The sequence below is a fragment of the Euprymna scolopes genome, chromosome 5 (assembly GCF_053919585.1).
Source record: "Euprymna scolopes isolate OS-2025 chromosome 5, ASM5391958v1, whole genome shotgun sequence".
Taxonomy (NCBI): Eukaryota; Metazoa; Mollusca; class Cephalopoda; order Sepiida; family Sepiolidae; genus Euprymna; species Euprymna scolopes.
Window position 1 is genome coordinate 146,131,195 of NC_136486.1, and position 23,968 is coordinate 146,155,162.

Sequence of the window (23,968 nt, forward strand, 5' to 3'; positions counted from 1 at the left end):
ACATTTCAAGAAATTCCGTAATTTTGCCACCATATATTTATTTTTCAAGCTAGTCTCATGAAACTTGGCAATCTTATGTAAAATTGTGTGCTCTTTCTGATTATGCAGTGAAATCTGATGTATCTCTTTACCATAAGTTATGAATTAAGATGTACAAGTTTTAATTTTTTTAAACTGGTGCATGCTATCATACAGTGGATGTCTATTCATGAACAAAACTAAGTATTATAATGGTATTTAAATATAGATTTATTGAGAATAGGAATTTTTCTGCCTCCTCACCAAAGGAGAGCTTAGTCTGGGGTGTAGCCACTGAATGCCTAAAGAGTATTCATGGCCAGTATTTACTACTCCCTTCAAAGGAAAAAAAATTGAGTAGATATGAATTAATCGAAGAAAATTTTTCATATAGATTTTTGATTTCTGTAAAAGATGGAAATTCCCATAATCAACCAGAACTTATGCATTTTGGGACCAGTCCAATTTTCAATTTTGTAAATCCTCTCTATTTGGCTCAAAATATATCCCTATTTTCTGAGATGCAACCATAAATTATACTCTGCATGAATCCTTGATGTAGCTTTAACAGTACCAGGATACCAGGAATCCTGATAAGCAACAACTATATATTCACCAGTTGATGGTAATTTTTGTAATTTCTATTCTGTTGTTTTACTGGAAATTCAACTATGTAAACAAAGAAATAAAATGGTAATTTTTTACCTTGTTTTCACCTTAACCTTTAAAATGATTACTTTTACAGGTTTTAGGGTATGCTGGAAACGAATATCGCATTTAAATTTTCTGCAAATAAGTAGTTTTCCAGATATTAAGCAACATGATTTCTTGTTATCGCTGGTGGCCATCTTGGTATGTGTGAGCACGCAAACGTAACCCTGAGAAACTATGCGCAAACATAGGTACCAAGATGGCCACCGGCAATAACATAAGAAATGACATTGCTTAATATCCAGAAAGCTACTTATTTGCAGACAATTTAAATGAGATATTCGTTTTCAGCATACCCAAAAATCTTAATATGATGACTTCCAAAATGGCTCGCAAAAAAACAACCCCTCCTTATAGAAAACTGCCTCTCTCTCTCTCTCTCTCTCTGTTCAAAATGAGATCCAGCAACAAGTAAGAGCAAGATAGCCAGCAACAAGTCAAACTACAGACCGGCTTAATGCAGGTACTGGTCTCCGGCTTTATGGTTTTTTTAAATCAGATTTGCTTCTCCTGGAGATGTTGCCGTCACCACAGCTTATGGGAGCCCTCTCGAACCACACATACACATGGAAATAAACACATGTATGTACACATACATGCATATATACAGATGCACGCAAACATACACATGCACACATACCAACATGCACATACACACATAAATATAAGCATGTACATATATATGCATATACACACGTACACGTACATGTAGAAGAGAGGAGAGTGGCAGTATGCCCGTTATAGTTTACGTGTTTAAAATTCCTCCTGTTTATTTTTTAGGGAGGGTAGGACGAAATTGCAGAATGCTGTTATTTTGTGAGGTGGTTAAAATTTCTCTTGTTTAATTTTGAGAGGGTTGGGCGAAATATTGTGGAGGTGGTTAAAATTCTTTCTGTCTATTTTTGAAAGGGTGGGGCAAAATTGCAGAATGCCTGTTATTTTGGAGGTGGTTAAAATTTCTCCTGTCTATTTTTAAGAGGGTGGGGCGGAATGCCTGTTATTATAGAGGTGGTTAAAATTCCTCTTGTTTTTTTTCTACCTCGATGGAGGGGTGAGGTTGATTTTCCCTCTCTGGTATGAGAAGCTGTACCAGTTGTCTGAAGCCAGTCAAAAAAAGGAATTGCTTTGCAGAGTTTTTTTAAAGGGTATTCAAGTACCTCTCGGAATACCGATAGAGTTACGTGCACACCTGTGATTCTGGGTTGGAAATGATATGCCGAATTTCTGCTTTGTTGTTTTTGTTTTTGAAATGAAGCACATATCTCTACTGTTTCATTATTTATGTAATATGTATGAATTGTATATAATTTATGTTAATATGATTTTGTGTTTTTGTAATTTATGCGATAAATGACAAGTTGGGCATGGGAGGTGTGTGGTATTATGAAGATGACCCATGAGTCACTAAGTGCTGAGGGGGGGGGCAGTAGATAGGAAGTGTCGTACAAATGTACAATAAACTAGGAAGTATCAAACAATGAATCTGTAGGTATTTTTAGATTTGACAATGACAATACAAGCCTTCAGACTACAAGCGAAGGGCAGCTTCCGGGTGACTGGGGTTGGAGGCGACTTCAGATACCGACACAGAGAAGACAGTTAATTGACAACTAGATGCCATTCACGGCGGATGAGAGTTGATAGCGACAACAGTTGGACAGTTTTTAGAGTTGACTGCGAAACAGAAATAGAGATGAATTGCGACTGACAAACATTACATCAATAGGATGGGGAGAAGACACACAAGTCCAACCATCAAATATATGTGAAACATTGGCGTTTGTGTTTTTCCTTTCTTTGTTCCACGACTTATTTTACTTCCACTTTGTGACCCGCGTGCGTTCTGTCGGCAGCCACCAGAGTGAACCAAAAGATAATGACATTGCCAATGAGAACACTGAAGAGATGGAGGTAGTAAACCATGGCTATGGGGTCGGCGGCCTGTCGAAGGGAAGGCCACATACTGTCACAACTTCAATATTAAAAACTGCGTGTAAAAAATAAAATAAAATCAAAATGTCACGTTTGAAAGTTTATTAAGTACTTACGTGCTAAGTTGAAAAATGACAGTTCACGAAAATTTATGCAAATTCTTCAAGTGTTTTTTTTTTTTTTTTAAAGGAAAAACACATTTTAACAGCAAAATGTCTCGCCCACCATTTTCTGCATTAAGATGAATTTAATTCAAACACAGTTAACAGTTAAGAGGAATTTAATTCAAACACAGTTAACATAATAATTCCAGCTAGAAATCATTAACCAATCAAATCTTATTTTATTTTATGGAAACAAAACTACTGAATGAATTTGCATAAATCTTGATGTATTCTTTTTTTTTACCCTAACAAGTAAGTACATAAAGTTTTTATGCAATAATAATTTTTTTTTTTTAATATTGAAGTAAAACTGGATAAGCATCTTATTTTCTTCCATGCAAATTTTTATTAACTTTGTTAGATGGAAATTTTGTTATTAAATCAACTTAAAAAAAAATCAATTATTGTTTACATATATAAATTAATTGTATTAATACTACTACTACTTTTAGTTTGGATGAATTACCTCCCTTGTATTTAGTGCAAAGTGGAATTCTTATATAGATGACGTGAATATTTTCTTTCTCTCAGGTGGACAGCTGTGGCTACTTGGCGTTGGATAGCGAATGATGACAACTGCGGGATTTGTCGAATGCCTTTTGATGGTTGTTGTCCAGATTGTAAACTACCAGGCGACGACTGTCCACTCGGTAACAAAATACTTAACACTATTTTTATTTTCAGATAAATACTTCAACCATACTTCGTCAGGTTTTAAGTTATTTTAGAATTCTGAATGATAAGCTAAAATATAGCAAATATGTTAATAAACTTAATGTGATCCAAAATAGAGAAATAATTTTGTAGGAAGTTGTGTTTGAAGGTTATGACAATGTAGTTTGGTAGAAAAACACTGTTGAATACAAGACAAAGTATACAGAATAAATGACAATATTGAAAAATTGCAATAATTTTTTATTATTATTTATTTATCAGCATAATGTGGTGGTATTGGTGATGTTATGTTCTTTGAATTTTCGAGGTAAATCTCGTCTTCAGAAAGAAGAAAAAACATGTACTTGCTAATTTTGTGAAAGATTTTGGTATGAGAAAAAACGAAGTTGCGATGATATCTACGAAAGAAATGATTTTTTGAAATGATTATTTTTTTTATTTTATCTTTTGGAAACAATATCTTCACCAATAATATTCAAAATACAGTTACAAGTACATTTTGTAGCAACAGATACTAATGTTTACTATGACATGTTATACCTCTGATTGGGAGATGATGGTGGTCGCAAAAATCACTTTCACTTAGGATGTTGGCAACCTTCATGGCATCCTTTTGGTACCTGATATCTTTCTAGAAAAAGTTCTGGCAACAAAAATATTGGGGAAACCAATTCCAACAATAGAATCTTCAGATTCATACAATATGATGATGATGATGATGATGATGATGATGATGATGATGATGATGATAGAATCTTCGGATTCATAAAATATGATGATGATGATGATGATGATACCTGTAATAATGGCTTTCTATAGGTGTCCTGTTGTTGCCTTTTCTTAACTCATGAATTAGACAAAAAACATCTTATGGGGTGAATTTGGACCACTGCCTAGCTTATAGGAGATGAATGATTCAAAACAAAATTTAACTCCTTTGGTTACAAGCAAGTTATAGTCAGCTAACATACTTCCTAACTTCCGGTGTAGCACCACCGGGAGCGGTAACAAGGTAAATCACTTCCTTTATTTTTATTGTTCTTCAGTATTTCTATTATGAAGCGATTTATTGAAACGAAATATAAGAAAAGGACATTGTCGAAAAATGTACAATTAAAAGTAAAATTATGCAGATAAAAATAAAACAATTAGTCTTTATTTGCACTTTTAATAAAATTTAAAAAGTTTTTATTTTATTTGAAATATGTTCATAAAATTATAAAATTAATTTTTTTTTTTTTAAATTTTAAAAATACATTTTTTTTTATTTGAACTTATATAATAAATATATGTTTATGATAGTATAAAAAGTAAAATTATTGAAATCAAAATAACAAAATCTCAAACATAAAATAATGTATCCAATACATAATATTCCTAAAATAGTTTTAAAAGATTTAGAAAAAATGTTTTCAATAAATTTAAAAAAAAAAATAATTATTAATTAAAATAAGACGGAAAAAACTTTTCAATTATTATTAAATAAAAAAAAAAGAACAATCGGAAAAACATTTTAAAAAAAGAGTACATGCACAGGGGATATATAGACGTGAAAGAAAAAAAGCAAAGGAATTGATTTGCCTTGTCACCGTTTCCAGTAGTGTTAAGAAGTACATTAGCTGACTATAACCAGAAATTGAAATTCAGATAATCTTGTTTAATGCGTGTCTAAAGAATACAGATCAAATTTAATCAAAATCTGAAATAGAGGTTGTGGCCATTTTATACCCTTTAAAAATCTCCAAAGAAACTGAAATTTAGAGAATATTTATTGATTAATATCTAATAGCTATTGTTAAAATTTCATAAAAATCAAAAGGTATCTATGTTCACAAAAGGCCTCAAACTCCTTTTTTGCATAAAATTAAATTAAACTAAATGTATCCCACATCACTCATCCTGATGTCTAGCAGCTGCATTTCAAAGTTCATAATAATTTGTTAATTAGTTTATGAGTGAATCCTATACATAGAACTATATGCACATGTACATAAACATATTTATTGTGCTAATATTTTTGCTCATCACTGACAATAATGATAATAAAGTAGTTACAATAATAGAGAGATTTCAGTTGACTATTAGAGGACCACTAGCCTGTAACAGAATGGGCTAGTGGTCCTCTAATAGTCAACTGAAATCGCTCTATTATTGTAACTACTTTATTACATATCAACCACTCTTACATATCAATTAAAATTCTTTTAGCTTTATCTAGTTGATTCAATTTCCACCTCTTGTTATATTGTCCTCTGTAATTTTTATCGTTCTTGATGTTTATTGAAAAGGACTTCTGCTTTTGTCATTGTTCATTAATCAGGGCTTCTTTATAAGAATTTACTGCCTATGGAACACATTATTGCAGGACTTCTTCTTTGCTGATTACAATTTGGTCGCAATATCAACAAATTCTGGTCATAAACTGCACCATAAGTAATCAAATGTTGTCCATACCATTGATCAATGTTAGCACTACCATAGTTTGCCTCATCTTTTAGCTGACAATCATTTTATCTCATTAATCCTTAGCCTTGATAAGTGGTAACACAATAGTAAAAGAAATTATGGTACTTATTCAAAATACAACTCAATTTCTGGCAACTTGTCAGCACCTTTCAGTAGGTTACGCTAAGCAGCTAGAAGATACGCTAGTCATAAACAGCTCCATAAGTAATCAAATGAAGTTCATACCATTGATCAGTGTTAGTATTGCCATAGAGTTCCTTATCTTTTGGCTGACATTATTCCATCTCATTAATCCTTATCCTCGAGTGCCTCTTAGCCTTGATAAGTAGTAATACAATAGGAAAAAAAAAATTTTACTTCTGGGTACTTAGAATACGACCCAATTTCTGGCAACTTTATGTCAGCATCTTTCAGCAGGTTACGCTAAGCACAATTAGCCAACCAGCTGTCAGCAGACGAGAAGTTTTAATGAAATCATAAAATTCATATAAACAAGAACGATTTTCTTAAAATATCTCAAATTTGGTGGATCTTAAAAAATTGAAATTCAAGGAACTTAATTGTTTTTATATGAAGTTTTATGAACATGAACTGTAAATTTGTAAATATGATATTTAAAATTTTTTTTTTTTTCGTACAGTTTGGGGTCAATGTTCACATTGTTTCCACATTCATTGCATCGTGAAATGGCTCAACTCGCAACAGGTTCATCAACTTTGTCCAATGTGTCGACAAGAATGGAAATTTAAGGAATGACAATTTGCAGCCGTCTTTCAAATGAAAATGTATATATTTGTTTATAGCTTCTTTTTTTATATATACAATCATTATTTAATAAAAGCAACTTTAAAATATCAATGCGTAATTGTTTGATTATTATCTTTAGAAATTTAAAAAAAAAAATTGAAATAAAATATTTTCAGTTTAGTGTTGAAAAATATGAGATTGAATTAATCATAGGTCTGATAAGTCAAATACAACATGGTGGAGGTTGGGGGAGAATCTCATCAACAGATGACCTCAAAGGAAAATTAAATCTGGACAATGTGCACTCACCTCTAATTTTCTCAAATTGGCCTTGGGTCATATCTGATCCTTATGAGGACACAAGTAAAGATAACCGCTAAATCTTAAAATAAATTTAGTTTGTGTTTAGAAACATATCTATTATTAATGAAAATTTGGTCTCTATCTGAAACTGAAAGTATATTATTAATTATATGTTGATATACTATCTGTAATACTCTATTCAATTGACTATACTATTTCAAACTAATTTTTTTTTTTTTTTTTTTTCAATGTTCAGTTCAAGGGTGTAGTCTACTATCTGTTCCTTTATCATAATATACTACCAGGCATTAACTCCTCCTATATTTGGTGGGAGTAGTGTAGAATCTGTTTTAATGTCATGAGACTATCCCCCCCCCCCCAGTAACTTTTTATTTGGAGGAGGTTAGTGTAATATATGCTTGGTAGTTATGATACCATCCTTCCAGGGATTATTTATTCCTTGGGGCTAGATGGTGGTGGTGGTGGTGGGGATATACTTTTTTGCTAGTTGGCTCTAAAGATTACTTACTCATTTTTTTTTTTTACCTAGTAACTTAGGTTCCTAGCTGGGAATGTTAATGAAAAATATCATCATACTACACTTAAAAATCCATTTCATAAATAAACATGTCTTTCTTGGAATTTATGATTGAAAAAAGATGGGCCCGTGTTCAAAAATACCTCTATATTAAAAACAAAAATATCTATGATGTACATACTCGTGGCAAAGGTATCCATTATATAAAGGGAACCTGTCTATGTGTTTGTCTGTCTTCCAAAAACTTATCATTCACATAGGACCAGGTTAAAACCGGTACCATCTTAAAGGGCAATGTCCCGGATGCACAATATGTGAAAATCAGAAGAAAAAAAATTAATTCTATAGTGGTCAAATGGATCACTTTTTCATGTCTTTTCACAAGTCATGCATATGTATTAAACTAAAACTATGTTTAAAAACACTTTTATCTTGCAATGCCATGATGTCATAAGCACTCGTGGCTGTGTGGGCAAAAAACGTTTGTCTGTTAGTTTCTGCCTTCTTCCCTTTTGCGTTTCACATTCGAGCCCGGACACTGCGAATCATTTTTTTTTTGTCTTTTTTTCGGTCGTACGGGTATTCCCTGCTATTTTGATTGAAAAAAAGTTGTTTTGATTTATTGGGGGGTGGGGGTTCAAGCGCACAGGCAATAAAAAGTGCTCAATATCCAGCAAAGAGCTTCTCTTTGTATCCCTTCTACCATAATATCTGGTGGGGAAGTTGTCACCTACTTCTTTTTGCATTTTCGTGCTTTTAGCTGTTTTTAAGTAACGTTACCGTATCTTTTATTTTTTAAATTTTTGTGGAGGCATCGGTGTTGCCCATGATGGAGTTGACATATAATAATGAAAAAGTGCTCAATATCCTTAATATAGCAGGTGGGTCCAAACAGAACTTCATATTGACTCGGACAATGCCCACTATCCATGCTAGTTATAACTAGAGCTAGGGCAACAGCATATTCTTTTCATTGTTTTGACTCTCGAGTGCGTATCCGTTGATATCTTTTATATAGAGTAATGTAGTTGATATGCTTTTATATAGAGTGATGTAGTTCTCGATTGATTAATTGTCAGATATATACTCGAGAGTCAAAACAATGAAAAGAATATTCTATTGTCATAGCCGTTATAACATAAATCTATGAATTATTGTTGAGTTAACTCCCTTGTTCTTAAGATTTTTTTTTTCATAATAGGCACTGGGCATGAATCTCAAAGACCATATGTGGGGGCAACCTCACATATAAGACCATTGCCCTTGTGGCAATCAGTTATTGATCAATGTAGGGGAAATCCCTTCATACCAATGTTCACTATCCAGCTACCACCCCCACCCCCCACCCCGGGAGCTGGTCCCCATTTCCTTAACCTCTCCACATTAAAAAACGGTCTTCTGCCTAATTTTCTCAGTGGGGAAGCAAATAAATACCCAGTCACTCCGTAGATGCTCATAAAATTTGATTTTCTAATTTAAAGATAAAACTAATAGATCGATTTACATGTTTTTTTTTAATTTTTATGTGATATTTTTGTTCCGTCATGAGTATACACAGATTTTTCTTTTTGTTTTTTTAATATAAGGGGAATTCTGGACAAAAAACAATTTTGTCCTTATTTTCAATGAGTTGATTAGAGCATAAATTTTCACTTGGCATTATTAAATTATTTTTGAAGTAGCAGTTGGTATCAGGTTAGTGCAAAAGTTTTGCTGATTTAAAATTTAATCTTGAAAATTTAGCAGCTTGTGTAGACACGAATGGAAACTTATGCAATGATAATTTTTAAGTTATACAAAACTGGATTATTTGGACTACTGGTATCATCTTGGATGTTATTCTCATAACATTTTGGGCAATGTAACCTCCAACCTTCTTCAGGTGTAGTTTGTTGAACTGTGTAATTTTTCTGTCAAACTCTGGAATTTGCACAGAATTTAGAATGGAACCCTTTATTTAATCGGGGGGGGGGGGTATGTTTTTGTTCTGCACTGCAAATACGAATTATAAATCCTCATCTCAAAAATTCAGAAACATGAAAATTGATAATATTTGAATTTTATATATATATATATATATATTCTTTTTTTTTTTTTTTTTCCATTTTTCTTAAACTTTTTCTTCTAGGGGATGGGACATCCAACCAGATGTCTGACATTTACCCCTATTTTAGTGAGTCCAACCAAGAGATCTTTTCAGGATTCTAGCCGTCCCTTTCAGTGCAATCGTTTGTATTTCACTTGCACTTGGTTCACCGGGTATGCTTGCTATGTACTTTTTAAAGTTCTTTTTCGTAAGCCCAGTTGCTCCTATGATGACTGGTATAATTGAAACGTCATTTGTGTGTGTGTTAAAATCACATTATCACTCTTGGCCTTTTTGAATGACATTTACACTTTATATAAATGTTAATTTCAACTATATTCTTGCTGATAATAAAAATAATTATAGTAATTATATATATATACAGCCATAGTCAAAAGTATGGAACGCCAATGAAAAGTCAACATTATGATTCAAACTTATTTCAATGTTAAGGATAGTGGAGTAAACATTAATTAATCTATTTTAACAACAATCAATATTTGGCATGTCATCCTTTTGCTATTATTAACAGCTTTTTTTCGTTTTTGCATATTATTATTGCAGGTGGTAGGATCTATTTCTGCCACTCTTCATAAAGTTTGGTCTCTAATTCATTTTTTGATGAACATTTGTGCATTCTCACTCTTTTTCCTAAATAGGATCACAAAGTTTCAATTAGATTTAGGTCTGAGGATTAAGAGGGCCACTTCATCTCTGTAATCCATTTTTTTCTCAAACCAACCTATTGAAACTTTGGATGTATGGCAAGGGCATTGACTTGTTGGAAGATTAAATCACTTGGAATGTTATTAAAGAGGTTTGGTAAACCTGGGGTAAACCTGATCCAGTATGTTAGTATAAATTGTGGAGTTCATTCTGGCCTCAGCCAACAGTCCTTTCCTATGGTGAACATAAACTGCTCCAGAGGTGCCGAAAATGTGATGAAAAAATGAAAATTTGCTACAATTTTGGAATAGCTGTTATGGATGTGTATTCACATAAAAATTGCAATATTCCTTTCAAAGTTTAGGAAATAGAAGCTGTTAACTTACCTCAAAGTTACTTTTGTCAGACTAAACAATTTTGGTCTAATCATTAAGTGTCTAATTTTCGTGTTTTTTTTTTGTATTTACAAATTCCAGTTGTTTTTTCCTTGTTGGCCTCAGACAAGTATTGCATCCCTTTAATCCCGCTTATAATTCATCTCACTCTTCAAACTGATATGTTTTTGTTTGCATCCTCCTTAAGTTTAGGAACAAGCTCTGAAGAACTTTTCTTCCTATCTGCAAAGGATTCTCTTTTCAAAGATCTGTCTTCCCTGGTGGTTTGTAGACTTTTTATGGCGTTGTCCTTTTCTGTTTTTGAAAGACTTTGTTTCCTTGTACCTTTTAATCGTTTTTTGAACTCCCTTCCTTGAACATTGAACATTCCATTTTCTTGGCAATTTCTACCTGAGAATATCCTTCACCAGATAAAGCAACAATTTGTGCCCTTTTAATCTCTGAAAGCTGCTGCTTTGGAGGCATTTTCAATTAGCGTATAAGGTGACTGTCAGATAAGACGAGGTACAAAATTGGAGCAAATTTTCATAAATTTATTATATATCGGTTGTATATGACGACTGCTAAATCACGAAACCATGTTTGTTTAGCCTAGGCTAGAGATTGTAACACCCGGTATCTTTTGAAATATTGATTTTTAAAGATGATTTTTTTTAACTTAAAGGGTCGTCTTATACAAGTCAAAATATACAGTAAATATACTATTATAGCAGGAATCAAATATTACCTGAAAAGTAAGAAACAACTTTTAGTATGGCAATGAATCATTTTGAATGTTAGAAAGAATTTAGTATGAAACTTAACTAAAACTCTTGAAAGAAGTTTCAAAGAAAATAAATACTACTGTTAAATATTTTAAATTTGCTCTCAACTATTCACTGTACAATTCTTAATATTTAAATGCATAGGTTTAAACTCTTATCTAAGCTTTTTATAGGTGCTCCATAATTTTGATCATGGCTTATTGAACGTTTCATCCAATATAATCTCCGACCTTCTTCAGGTACATCTTGTCAAACTAAATTCTGTATAGAATTCTGTTTAATCCATGGAAGTTAATTGTTTTGTAATGTGGCCGTTACGTCACATATGGACAAACAAACAAAACAGGAATAGAAATAAATAAAAATTCAGGTTCGCATTTTTTTTTTTTTCAACAGAAAAAAATTTTATTACCGTTATTTTTGGCACCGCTTAAAAAAAAGTCTCCCGCTGCCCCGTATACATTTTAGCCTGGCATGCATTTCTCCTTCCCATCGCATGTTGGGCGTAGCCGGCTAATTCTCATCTGCAATCTCACGCATCCATTTCCTTTGTCGTCTTTCTTTCACCTCATTCCCACGCACTCTGTTACAATTTTATCAGTCATGGCTGAGTAAAAGTCTCAAGTAATTCTTAATTATATTTCTGTGCTGCTAATAATTGAACCTTCAACCTTCAGAAGACTCACTAAGAACTGATTAAAAAATCTTGACACTTCAAAAGCATGTGGACCTGATCTTATCCCGGCTGTGCTATTTAAAAAGTGCTCCACCGAAGTAGCTCCAATGCTCTCCAAACTTTACAACAAATGCCTTAATGAATCTTGCTTTCCTGCCTGCTGGAAAACTGCTTCTGTGGTACCAGTTTTCAAGAATTCCGGCAAAAGAACTGACCCAGTAAATTACCACCCCCATTAGCCTCCTCCCACTTTTTGCCAAAATATTTGAGTCCATAATTAACCAAGCTCTAGTCCATCACCTTACAGATGCTAAACTTCTGACCGACCAACAATATGGATTTAGCCCGTTCCACAGCAGACATTCTAACTGTAATCTCTGAGCGTATATACCATTCACTTGACAAAGCAGGAGAGGCTAGAGTGGTAGCTCTAGATATATCTAAGGCTTTTGACAGGGTATGGCATGAAGGTCTTCTTAGGAAAATCATATCATATGGTATCACTGGAAGAATACTTAACATAATTAAATCCTTCTAAGATAAGAGAAAAATATTCATAAATGACCTCCCTGACAAATTTATCTGTGAGATCGGTATATATGCTGATGACACCACGCTCTATAACAGACACGACAGGAAAACAAATGAACACATATCTAAAGAAATGGCGGAAATACTAGAGGATGACCTCCAATCTGTAGTGGAATGGGGACAAAATGGATGGCCACATTCAATGTTGCCAAGAATAAACTTGTTTCCTTCAATAACTACAAGAAACCTTCTCTACCACCACTACTAAAGACTCTTTATCTGAAAGCACATCTTTTAAACTCCTCGGTCTAACGTTCACAGAAAACATGAGTTGGTACAATTACATTGAGAGCATTGCCAGGACTGCTGCGAAAAATGCAGGTTCTCTCTACCGTGCTAGAAAGCTACTAACGCCTGAAAGTATCCTGTACCTCTATAAGGCCACCATTCGCCCATGTATGGAGTATTATTGTCATATTTGGGCCGATGCATCTGCTACTAGTCTCTCACTCCTAGACAAGGTTCAAAAGAGAGTCGCAAACCTAATAGGTCCTGAACTGTCATCCAAGCTTCAGCCTCTGTCCCAGTGACGTAATGTAGCATCCATCTGCCTGTTCTACAAGTACTTTAACGGTGAATGCTCTGACGAACTGCAAGCACTTGCAACCCCTCTACGTAAATACCCCCGACAAACCCGACAAGCAGCAAAATCTCACCCCTTCACAGTAGAGATCCTTAGATGTAAGAGAGCCTTCTACTCCAGTAGTTTCTTCCCCAGAACCGCTAGACTTTGGAATTCCCTTCCAGGTTCCTGCTTTCCCTACTGTACTGACATGCAGAAGTTCAAGTGTAACATGAACCAACATTTTGCTGCTCAACTCCCCACCTAGTACCCCTGTAGCCTGTGTCCTTAATAGTAGCCCCCTTCATCAAAGTGGCAATGTGCCTTGTTTGGGGTGAAAATGTAATAAATAAAATAAAATAAAAAATAGCACTTTTATCTGTTGTGCCATGGATTCACGTGCACAACATTGGATGAACTGTTGTTAGAATAACATCCAAGATGAGAACAATACTACAAATAATATAAATTATAAATCCCCATCTCAAAAATTCCAAAACACAAAACTGCTTTTGTAATTAGTTTAAATATTTTCAGGAGAGACATGAAAAAAAATTAAAAACGGTTTCCTATGAATTAAAAGTAGGGTTCTTGTCCAGAATTCCCCCTATTTTTAAAGCAATGATAAAGTAAAATCTGTATGATGCATGTAGCCGTGACAAGGTTTTATTTTTCAATTCGAAAATTAAAATCTATGATTAATTAAAGAGCGGCTATCTTGTCCATTATTTTGGAAAAAAAAAAAATCTTAAGAAACAAGGGAGGCAACTCAACAGTAATTGAAATTTACCAGATTTATGTTGTAATGACTACAAATTCCCATTAATCGCTTAAAAATAATTTTTTTATTATAAAAGAATGTGCAACTACACAATTTTGGAAAACAAAAAAAATTTGATGAAAAAAAATATACTATCTACTGACATTTTGAGTCAGTTTCAATGAAAAGCAGTGATATCTACTTAATTGGCATGTCAGAAGTACTTAAATATTACCGCCTTATTTAAACAATCATCACCGTATTTTGGGGGGAACACATGACATAAAGAGAAGTAACTCAGTTATGCTAAAACAAAGGCAAGTAGCTCATATTTATGATTGTTAATACACAATCTTTCTATACTCCTATAAATTCGTTTTTCTTTTGTGTGCATTGATATTCATATTAAAAACCCTCTTTTCTATTTATTTAAAAAGAAAATACAATTTTCTTATATATGGGTTGTGGAATTGAATTTATCTGCAAAACATCTAGCTAATTTGTATATTCTTTTAAATATTCATTTTAATTGATTCCCTATTAGTTTTTTCGGTTTTGTTATAGGATGATCATCTTTAGGTAACTATTACGTGTAATTATATTCATGCAGATATTCTACATGATTTATACTTGCATAATATTTTCATAAAACGGTTATAGTAAACACAAAATTGTTTCCATATATATTTATGTATACGTATATATTTTTGTTTAATCTATCTATATATCTATGAAAGTGACCGTGTCTGTGTACATTTCTCTATGCAATAACTGTCAATTTTAAGTCCACAGACTCGAAATTTGATATACAGGATACTAAGATTTGGGAAAATCTTTGGGATCGGTTTTCGGTCAGAAATTTGACTGTTAAGGGGTCAAAGTTCAATGATTTGACCTTTGAGAACTCTACCAAACTCCTTCGACAATTTTGGGTCTAAACACTTGAAATTTTAGATATAGGTTCCTTGGACATGGATCTAACTTAACTCGATTTGAGCCTAAAACAATAAATTTTAAGGGGTCATAATAGAGGTCAAAGTTTAAAAAATTGACCTTTTTTTGGGGGGTTTTTTTTTTGCTCAGCATACACCTCCAAACACCCGGGCAACGCCGGGCACTCATGCTAGTATATCTATAAAAATGACAATATTTGTGTGTCTGTCTGTGTACATTTCCCTACCAAATAACTGTCAATTTTTGGTCTACAGATTCAAAATTTGACATATGGGGTATTGAGATTTGGGAAAATCTTTTTAATCGGGTTTCGAACAGAAATTTTTTTGTTAAGATGTCAAAGTTCAACGATTTGACCTTTGAGAACTCTACCAAACTCCTCCGCCAATTTTGGGTCTAAACACTTGAAATTTTAGATATAGGTTACTTGGACATGGATCTAACTTTATAATTTAGTTTGAGCGCAAAACAATAAATGTTAAGGAGTCAAAATTGGGGTCAAAGTTCAAAAACATTTTATCTCTGCAGTCTCTAACAAATAAGTCAGCCAATTTTTGGTCTAAACATTTGAAATTTTACATAAAGTGTATTCAGACATAGGGCAAGCTTTTTAATCTTTTTTTTTTTTTTTTTTTTTCCTGAAAATTTGGCTTCCAAGGGGTAAAAGTTCAAAAGATTTGACCTTTGCAGTTTCTAGCAAACTATTCAGCCAATTTTGCATCTAAACATTTGAAATTTTTCATAAAGGATATTCAGACTTTCAGCAAGCTTTTTAATCAGTTTTGGGGCAAAAATTTGGCTGCCAAGAGGTCAAAGTTGAAAGAGTATACCTTTGCAGATTCTACCAAACTCCTCCACCAATTTTGTGTCTTGGTTTTGGTTATGGGTCAGACATTTTAATTTGATTTGAGACGAAAACAATAAATGTTAAGGGGTCAAAATTAGGGTTAATGTAAAAGAAAATTTGACCTCTGCGGTCTCTAGCAACTTTTCTCTATGGTAGTTAAGGAAGCCTATTATATAGGAAGGCATTACCATACATATTCACACTTTTTAATATATACATATGCATATAAAGTTATTAACAGTATATAAGGTCCAAGCAAAGCCGGGCTGAACTGCTAGTTTATTAAAAAATGGCGATAATTACATGCTAATTACTTCTCCTTGGAATTTTTTTTTTTTGTTTTAGCCAAACATTTTATTTTCACTAATTTTCGTCAAACCTTTTCACTTTTGCAATTTTTGAATATATTCATTACTGTAACATGACAATTAAGTAGAGACCATGGTTTGTCTTGAAATTCAATATTAAAAATTTCAATTTCAATTATAGTGTAGTTGCAAAAAAAAAAAAAAACTGCGTGATCAATGTAAGTAAATTTTAAAAAATGATATTTTTGTTTTGTCATGGGTATGTACATTATAAAGATTTTTTTTTGTTTTTTTTAATATAGGGGAAATTCTAGACATAAACTAAAAGGGTAAACAAAAAACAAAGAAAAAGTAGTTACAACAATAAGGCAAAAAGATGTTTTTATTGCACAGCTTCGTTGTCTCGATTGTCTTTTAATAATTGTCGACAGGAATTCAGCAATTCTGAAAAAAAACGTCCAAGCATAAGTATTTCAAAAGAAAAAAAAAATTTCAGAAAAGTTAAACATTGAATTTATTTAAATATTTTTTTCTGCAATCATCTCAGTGGCTTTATCTAGACTCCACATGTGAAGCACATTTTGGTCAGCATCTTGGATTTCATTCTTAAATCAAAACGTAGATTCCATGAACATAGATTTTTTCTGAGAAGTGCACGCCTGTGGTATTCTCTTCTGTTTGCCTGTTTCCCACCTGACTACAACTTGGACGTCTTCAAGTCCAACATAAACAAATTCCTGATTAATCCCCCCCTTAAGTAAGACACTTTATCAAATCTCCAATACCAACTATTACTACGATATTATCCCATTGATTATTGAACACAAAATAACCCTTATCTCCGAGTGGCTTACGGGCCTTGATAAGTGGTGATCCCCATGTAAAAAAAAAAAAAAAAAAAAAAATGATGTAGTATATCTAAAATATTAATGCTACAAAATTTCACTGATCGGATTTTGGGTTGCTTCATAAATTCTTAGGGGTTTCATGATTATCTTTGTCCAGGTGACAGAGGGATCTGATTATTTTAAATAAAAGGTTTTTTTTGGCTTCCATTTTCTATCTAGCAGAAGTCTTGCAAAATCTTTCCTGTGTATAATGCGGAAGAGTCCTTCTGATTGACAGCAAAAATTAAAATCAATTTTTTAAGAATATCTTTTTTAGATACGTTTTTATAAGATGTGTAATATAAAAAAAAGGCACTTCATTATAATAGCAAAATTCGAAATATTGAATTTCAAGTAAAACCAATGGTATCTACTTTATTGTCATGTTGTGGTAATGAACATATCCAAAAATTATGAAAAATGATGAGGTAGAAAATTAATTATTATGAAAATAGTTTTCGAAGACAATTAGCGAAAATTGAGTTTTGCTCAATTGGTAGTAGATTTTCAAAGTTTTCGGAAAATATTTACCGCCCTTGTTCTGAGTTGAAAACTTTTTTTTCTTTTTTTTTTTAGCAAAAAATGTGCTTCTACTTTTCTCTCCCTTTTCGTTATCATGCCTTCTACTAATCCTCACAATAATAACTTTACTATTTCATATTCTAACATTAGATGTCTCAGGACGAACTTTTCTGATGTCCAATCTTTTTCTCATTTGCAAATCTTATATTCTTGCTTTTTGCGAATTTAATACAGATTCTTCAATTAATAGCAACAATTTATATGCGGAGTGTTATTTGCCTATTGTCAGCTTACACTCTTCTACTCATTAATATTGTCTTGGTCTTTATCTCCACAAAGATCTCCCCATTTCACGTGTACCCTCTCTTGAATCTCATGGGTATCCTTTTATCTGTCTTAGATTGTCTTTGATACATTCTACTTCCTATTTATTTTTTTGTATCGTTCACCTTCTGACAATGACTGCTCAGTGGCTGAGGTTATATCCAGCGTTGTCCTTAAATGCCAGAAAGCTTTCTATTCTAACAGTTTTTTCCCTTAGAACAGCTAGACTTTGGAATTCTCTTCCTGCTGCCTGCTTCCCTGGCTGTACTGATATGCAGAAGTTTAAATGTAACATAAACAAATATCTTATTATTCTTTCCTAGACATGGCCCCAAATAGTAGCCCCTTACGTCCAAGTAGCGATATGGGTGAACATGAGTAAAAAAAAAACTTCATCTATCAAGTTCTACCATTGTATTTGGTGGCTTTAATGCTCATCATAATGTACAGCTACCATATTCTAATCACACAGATCTAACTGGTGAAATCTGTTTTAACTTTTCTGTCTCATAACTTGTCCCAAATTGTCACCTTCCTTACACACTTTCCTGATAAAGACCTTCATCAACCATTTTTACTTGATCTTTTTCTCACTTCCTTTCCTAAACCATGCTATGTTTCCTCTTTTGATTATGCTTTTGTTGCTGAGATTGATTTTTCAGTTGTCTTCAATTGATCGTCCCTTCCATAGGAAAATGTTTAAACTACGAAAGGGTTGATTAGTCAGTTAGTATGTCTTCAAATGATGCTACAAAGGAAGTTACTAACTGACTTTTTGTTGGAATTGGCACCTTCATTCCTCATCGTAATTTCAATCCAAACCTCATTCTCCCTGATTTTTATCGATCTGTGCTTCTGCCATTGCCCATCATAATCATAACTTCAATCAGTATCGTCAAGATCATTCTGAGGTTTCTAGAAAATCCTACAGAAGAGCTAGAAATGCCTGCAAGAGAACAATTTCTGAAGCTAAGTCTATCTATTTTCAAAAGATTTGCGACCATCTCATCTCAAAACGTCGGCTCTCGTGAATTTCAGAGAATCTATAATAGTGTGGTTAATAGTAGCAAGTCTGCTACTCCTCCTCAATTTAATGGTCTTGAGTTTATATCATCTTCTAAGGATAAAGCTAGTCTTTTGCTCGTCTTTTTGCTGACAATTTTCCTATCGATGATTTTGGTGCAGTACTTCCTGATTTTCCTTTGAAAACTCTGGATTCTATAATTATCACTCCAAAGATGGTTGTTAGGGTTCTTTTTTTATCTTGACTAGTTTAAGGCTTCTGAACTGAGTTTAATTCCTGTTGTTCTTAAATATTGAAAGCTCCTGAACTTTCTTCTGTCCTCTCAAAATTATTCAAAATCATGTTCCCTTCTTGCTGGAAAGAGTACGCTGTTATTCTTATCTTTAAAAATGCTGGTCATCGATGTGACCCAACTAAGTGTTGTCCTATTACTCTCCTCTCTGTTATTAGCAAAGTTTTTGAAAGGTTGGTCAATCGTAAGCGTGTTCATTTTCTGAAAATCTGGGCCTCTTTAGTGATGTTCAGTATGCCTTTCGTGGATTTCATTGAACTGCTGACCTTTTAACTGAGCAGATCTGTTGATTCAGGAGAGGGCAGGGCCATTGCACTTGACATTTCAAAGGCGTTCGATGACGTGGCATTCTGGTCTTCTACATAAACCTAAAGTTTTGTGGTAAAGTTATTGCTATTATTAGGTCTTTTCTTTCGGATGGAAACTTACGAATAACTCTGGATGTTGTCCCTTCATTCTGTTTTCCAATTAATGTTGATGTTCCTCAGGGTTCTATTCTAGGCTCAACAAAAAAGTTTTTGTTACAAACAGTTTTAGGCCTTTACTCTAACAGTTTCTCCCCTGGAACTGTTGCAATTTGAAACTCCCTTCCGCATTCCTGCTTTCCCAACTGTACTGACATGCAGAAGTTCAAATGGAATAAATAAATAAAAAAATTAAAAAAAAAAAAAACTTCTCTATATCAATGATCTTCCAAAGAATATTGCTCAGAAAATTAATATCCAAGTTGACGATACCATTCCCTATTCTGGTATTGCTTCTCGCCTATCTCCCTCGGATTAGTTGAAATACGCAGCTAATCTAGAAATTAATTTGGGTTCGGTTGTAGATTGGAATATGGAATGACATCTTTTGTTTAATTCTGTTGAGACTCAGCATGTGTCTTTCAATCATAGAGATGTCCCTTTCCTTCCTCACATTCTCATGGATGGATCTGCTCCGAAGAAAAAAACAATAATCGACTCTGAAACTTCTTGGTTCTTCTTCATCATCAAATCTTTGTTAGAGTACATATATTAGATCCATTGCTCTTTCTGCTTCTCGTAAAGTATGTCCTCTATATTCTTTTAAGCACTTTATCACACCTGAAGTTATTCTATCTCTACAAATCTAATATGAGACCATGTATGGAGTATTGTTGTCATATTTGGGCTGGTGAATCTTTGTCCCATTTGAGAGTTCTTGATAAAGTACAGAAACCTATTTGCAATTTAATTAGCCCCACTCTATCCTCTCTGCAAACTCTCTCTCTCTCACAGACGTGATGTTGCTTGTCTCAGTCTTTTCTATAAATATTATTATAACCCGTGTTCTTCAGAATTCTCTGATCTATTCCCTGCTTCTTTTACTCTGGCTCGTTTCACTCATTGGTTTAGTGGTCGTCACCAATTCGCTGTTCCATACCTCATTGCAATACAGCTTCCTATTCCAATGGCTTCTTTGCAAGAACTACAAACTTGTCAAACTCTCTTCCAACTGACTGTTTTTCACCCTACTTTTAACCTTCGTCTTTTCAAAACTAACGTTAATAGGCATCTGCTAGCTTTGCTATAATCATCTTTCTTTCTTGTTAGCGTCTTACATTAACTGGCTTCACACCTTGTCTGGAGCGATTTCCATAAAAAAAAATTGCTGTCTTGTTTACATTACAAACAATATTAAAACTTCAGTAAACTGCTTGAAACCAAAACGTTTCGCTTACAATTTACGTTTTCTTTTCATGTTAATGCCTGACCTATGAAGACATACTTGCTGCAAGGCTAAAAATTAAAACATGAACCAATAGCTATTACGTTATACATGCATATTTGTAATGCCATCATTCGACCTTCACCTGGCAAATTCCATTTTTTTTTTTTCCACACTTTTGCACCAATTTTCTCCAGCTAAAACTCAAATATAAAGTCTCACATGCGTTCAAATACCCTAAATATTAAGTTTCATGTGTGTATACTGAAAACTGATAGGAGTTTGGTAGGCAAGTTTTTTAAGCAAATATATATATATGCATACATAAATATATAGAAAGATATTTGTGTTTACTATAAGCTTTTTATGAAAATATTACGCAAGTATAAATCATGTAGAATATCTGCATGAATATAATTACATGTAATACTTAACTATGATCATCCCATAAGAAAATTAAAAAAAAACTAATAGGTAATTAATAAAAATGAATGTTTAAAAGAATATGCAAATTAGCTAGATTTTTTGCAGATGTATTCAATTCCATGACCCATATATAATAAAGTTGTATTTTCTTTTTAAATAAATAGAAAAAAGGATTCTTAATATCAATACACACAAAAAAGTCAAATTTACCAAAGTATAGATTACCTCCCTCCATGTTATACACAAAAGATTAGCTATTTATAGCTACGGAAACAAAAACTATGCATCTATATATTATGTCTATTTCCAAAAAAAGAAACTTCCTTTACCTTTGAAATTACTTTTGGCTTCTTCCACTTCTGATTGTTCTTTGTCATTAGGAATTGTCCAAAGATCTGCTGGAATTTTCACATGTTCTACTGGCTTTTTATCTATCAAGAAAAACAAGCAACCATGCTGAAATTTTGGTTAAACATGATATATGCCCTTCAGCAGCTGAGCATCTAAGCTTTAATGAAAGTTGAGATTTTTCTTGAAAAGAATTGTAGTAAACACTTATGGACCATATGGGTTTCAAGCTCACCAAAATGAGCAAAAGGATATTTTTCTTTCAGTAAAACATGATTTTTTTTAACTTTCAGTGGAGTTGAATTGTAAATAAAGACAACAATACGCATTTTTATTAAAGAAACAAGTTTTTCCATTTAAAAAAGAGTTTTTGTTACAGTTTTATTTAAAAAAAAGATTTTGTTACAAACGGTTTTATTTTAAAAAAGTGTTTTATTTTTAATAAAAATATGTCAATACACACTCAGAATTAATTGGTCTTTCAAACAGGCCCAGGAACAATTGGCCCTAGTTTAGGGTTTGATAGCTTAGAAAGCACATCAAAGTTAAGATGTGCAAATTACAGCATCGGTGAAAAGGAGTCCTACCAATGTTTACTTAGATTACATTGTCTTAAAATATGAGGGCTTATATTCCAAAGTCACTTATCTTGGTGAGTATGTCAACCTAGAGTTGAGTCATTAGTTATTTTCCGAGTTTGTCTTATTCTTCTGTCATGGGTTGAAGTTAAAACGTTCACTCGCTTTAACGTACTCAATGCTACTACTCTATCTAAATCAGAATTAGTCCCCCCCCCCCTAAAAAAAATAGTAGCTAATTCCTCTTGGTTAATACACATTTCTGTCGCAACTTCTAAAGGAAAGCAAACAGAGAATTATATAAATATATATATATTTTTTTTTTTTACAAGAATAATGATTTTGAGAAAGTTGAAAAAATAACTCATTCCCCAATTTCAACAGTGTGAGGCTAAACATTGAGAAAGAACTTTCTACATCATCTCTAAGGTTTTTGCAGATGCTTAAAAATTTTTAGGCTTGTATCCTTAAAGTGAGAATTAATTCCTCTAAACTGACATCACATCATACTTTGATACTCTCACCCATTGTTAATCAGATAATCTTTTTTTGGGTGTTTGTGCAGTAAACCAAGTTTTCAAACAAATGCATTTCAGATAAAAACGCTATTACATACAAATGTGTCATGTCGAAATTAGAATACATTTAAAAAATTACAAAAAATGATCCATTAGAAGATGTGCTAGACCTATTTTTCAGAAAAAAATTGTAGACACTAGTGATCGGAAACTTTTCATTTTTTCAATGGCGGATTTCGAGGAAAAGGAAAGCAAGAGTGATAAATCAGTTTGCCATACAGAATTGGTCACACAACTCTTCCATATTAAAATGTACAATAAATATTAATAAATTCTATTTTTACCTGAAATTATTTTTCTACATGATCATTTTTCATAATTTATAACTAATTTCAATATGACATGCTTGCACGTGACAATAATGTTTTCACCTGAAAGGCATTTGTTCATCGACACAAAAGTTTCCAATACTTACACGTGTATTTCTGGCTTGAGATGACATTTAATCTCCACTCAATCTGTTGAAATAATTGGGTGACATCACTGCCAGTGCCATGAAGAATCTCGCCTATTTGAAATAAGAAATAATAGAAATTGGTTTAGCAAATTATAATTAAAAAGAAAGAAAAATAAAGATTCTTCAAGTAGATATTGTTAATTTAACAGTCAGTCATATTTATATATTTTCTTGTTTTTTTAATGACATGAACAGGTTAGCAAAATTAATCTGGAGTAAAAAATTAGATCCAATATCCGTAACATTTTTGTTTTTTTTAGGGAGATGATGTTTGATCAACACTGCTGGGGACCATGATTTAATATACTGTTTTGTTTTTAAATCCTCAAAACAGTTTTTCTTAGTAAACAACTACATATCCCCCCAAAAAATATTAGGGCTAATGTGTATTCTAGGAAGCAAACTAATACAGTGATTGCAAAAGTTTAATTGACTTTTTTCTCTTTTTGTATTTTTTTACTTTTTACTTGAGAGTCACCACTTATCAAGGCAGAAGCAAAATAGTTTTCCAATGAAGATTAAGTTGTTTTTTTTTTAATTTTTTAATATAGTTTTAAAAAGTTGAAAAGACTAATATATATATATATATATATATATATATATATATATATATGAGAAAGAGAGAGAGAGACAGAGATAGAGAGATAAAATAGGAACAAACCAAGTCACACATCCATCAA

General features: G+C 32.7%; 2 protein-coding genes across 2 annotated transcripts in view; one reads left to right on the forward strand and one right to left on the reverse strand.

Annotated features, from left to right (window-relative positions):
- The first annotated feature begins 3,326 nt into the window (after window positions 1–3,326).
- LOC145277004 (anaphase-promoting complex subunit 11) lies at window positions 3,327–6,820 on the forward strand. The gene is made up of 2 exons (XM_080128600.1): window positions 3,327–3,475; window positions 6,607–6,820. The coding sequence occupies exons 1-2, from the start codon at window positions 3,418–3,420 to the stop codon at window positions 6,720–6,722; spliced, it is 174 nt and encodes a 57-aa protein (XP_079984726.1). The 5' UTR covers window positions 3,327–3,417; the 3' UTR covers window positions 6,723–6,820.
- A 9,698-nt stretch (window positions 6,821–16,518) lies between these two features.
- The window catches only part of LOC145277005 (uncharacterized), a 30,502-nt gene continuing 23,052 nt past the window's right edge, over window positions 16,519–23,968 (reverse strand). Inside the window, exons 6-8 of the mRNA XM_080128601.1 lie at window positions 23,247–23,339; window positions 21,657–21,758; window positions 16,519–16,607 (exon numbers count right to left, since the gene is read on the reverse strand). The gene's annotated coding sequence lies outside the window, so the exon portion shown is untranslated. The remainder of the gene's footprint in view (window positions 16,608–21,656; window positions 21,759–23,246; window positions 23,340–23,968) is intronic.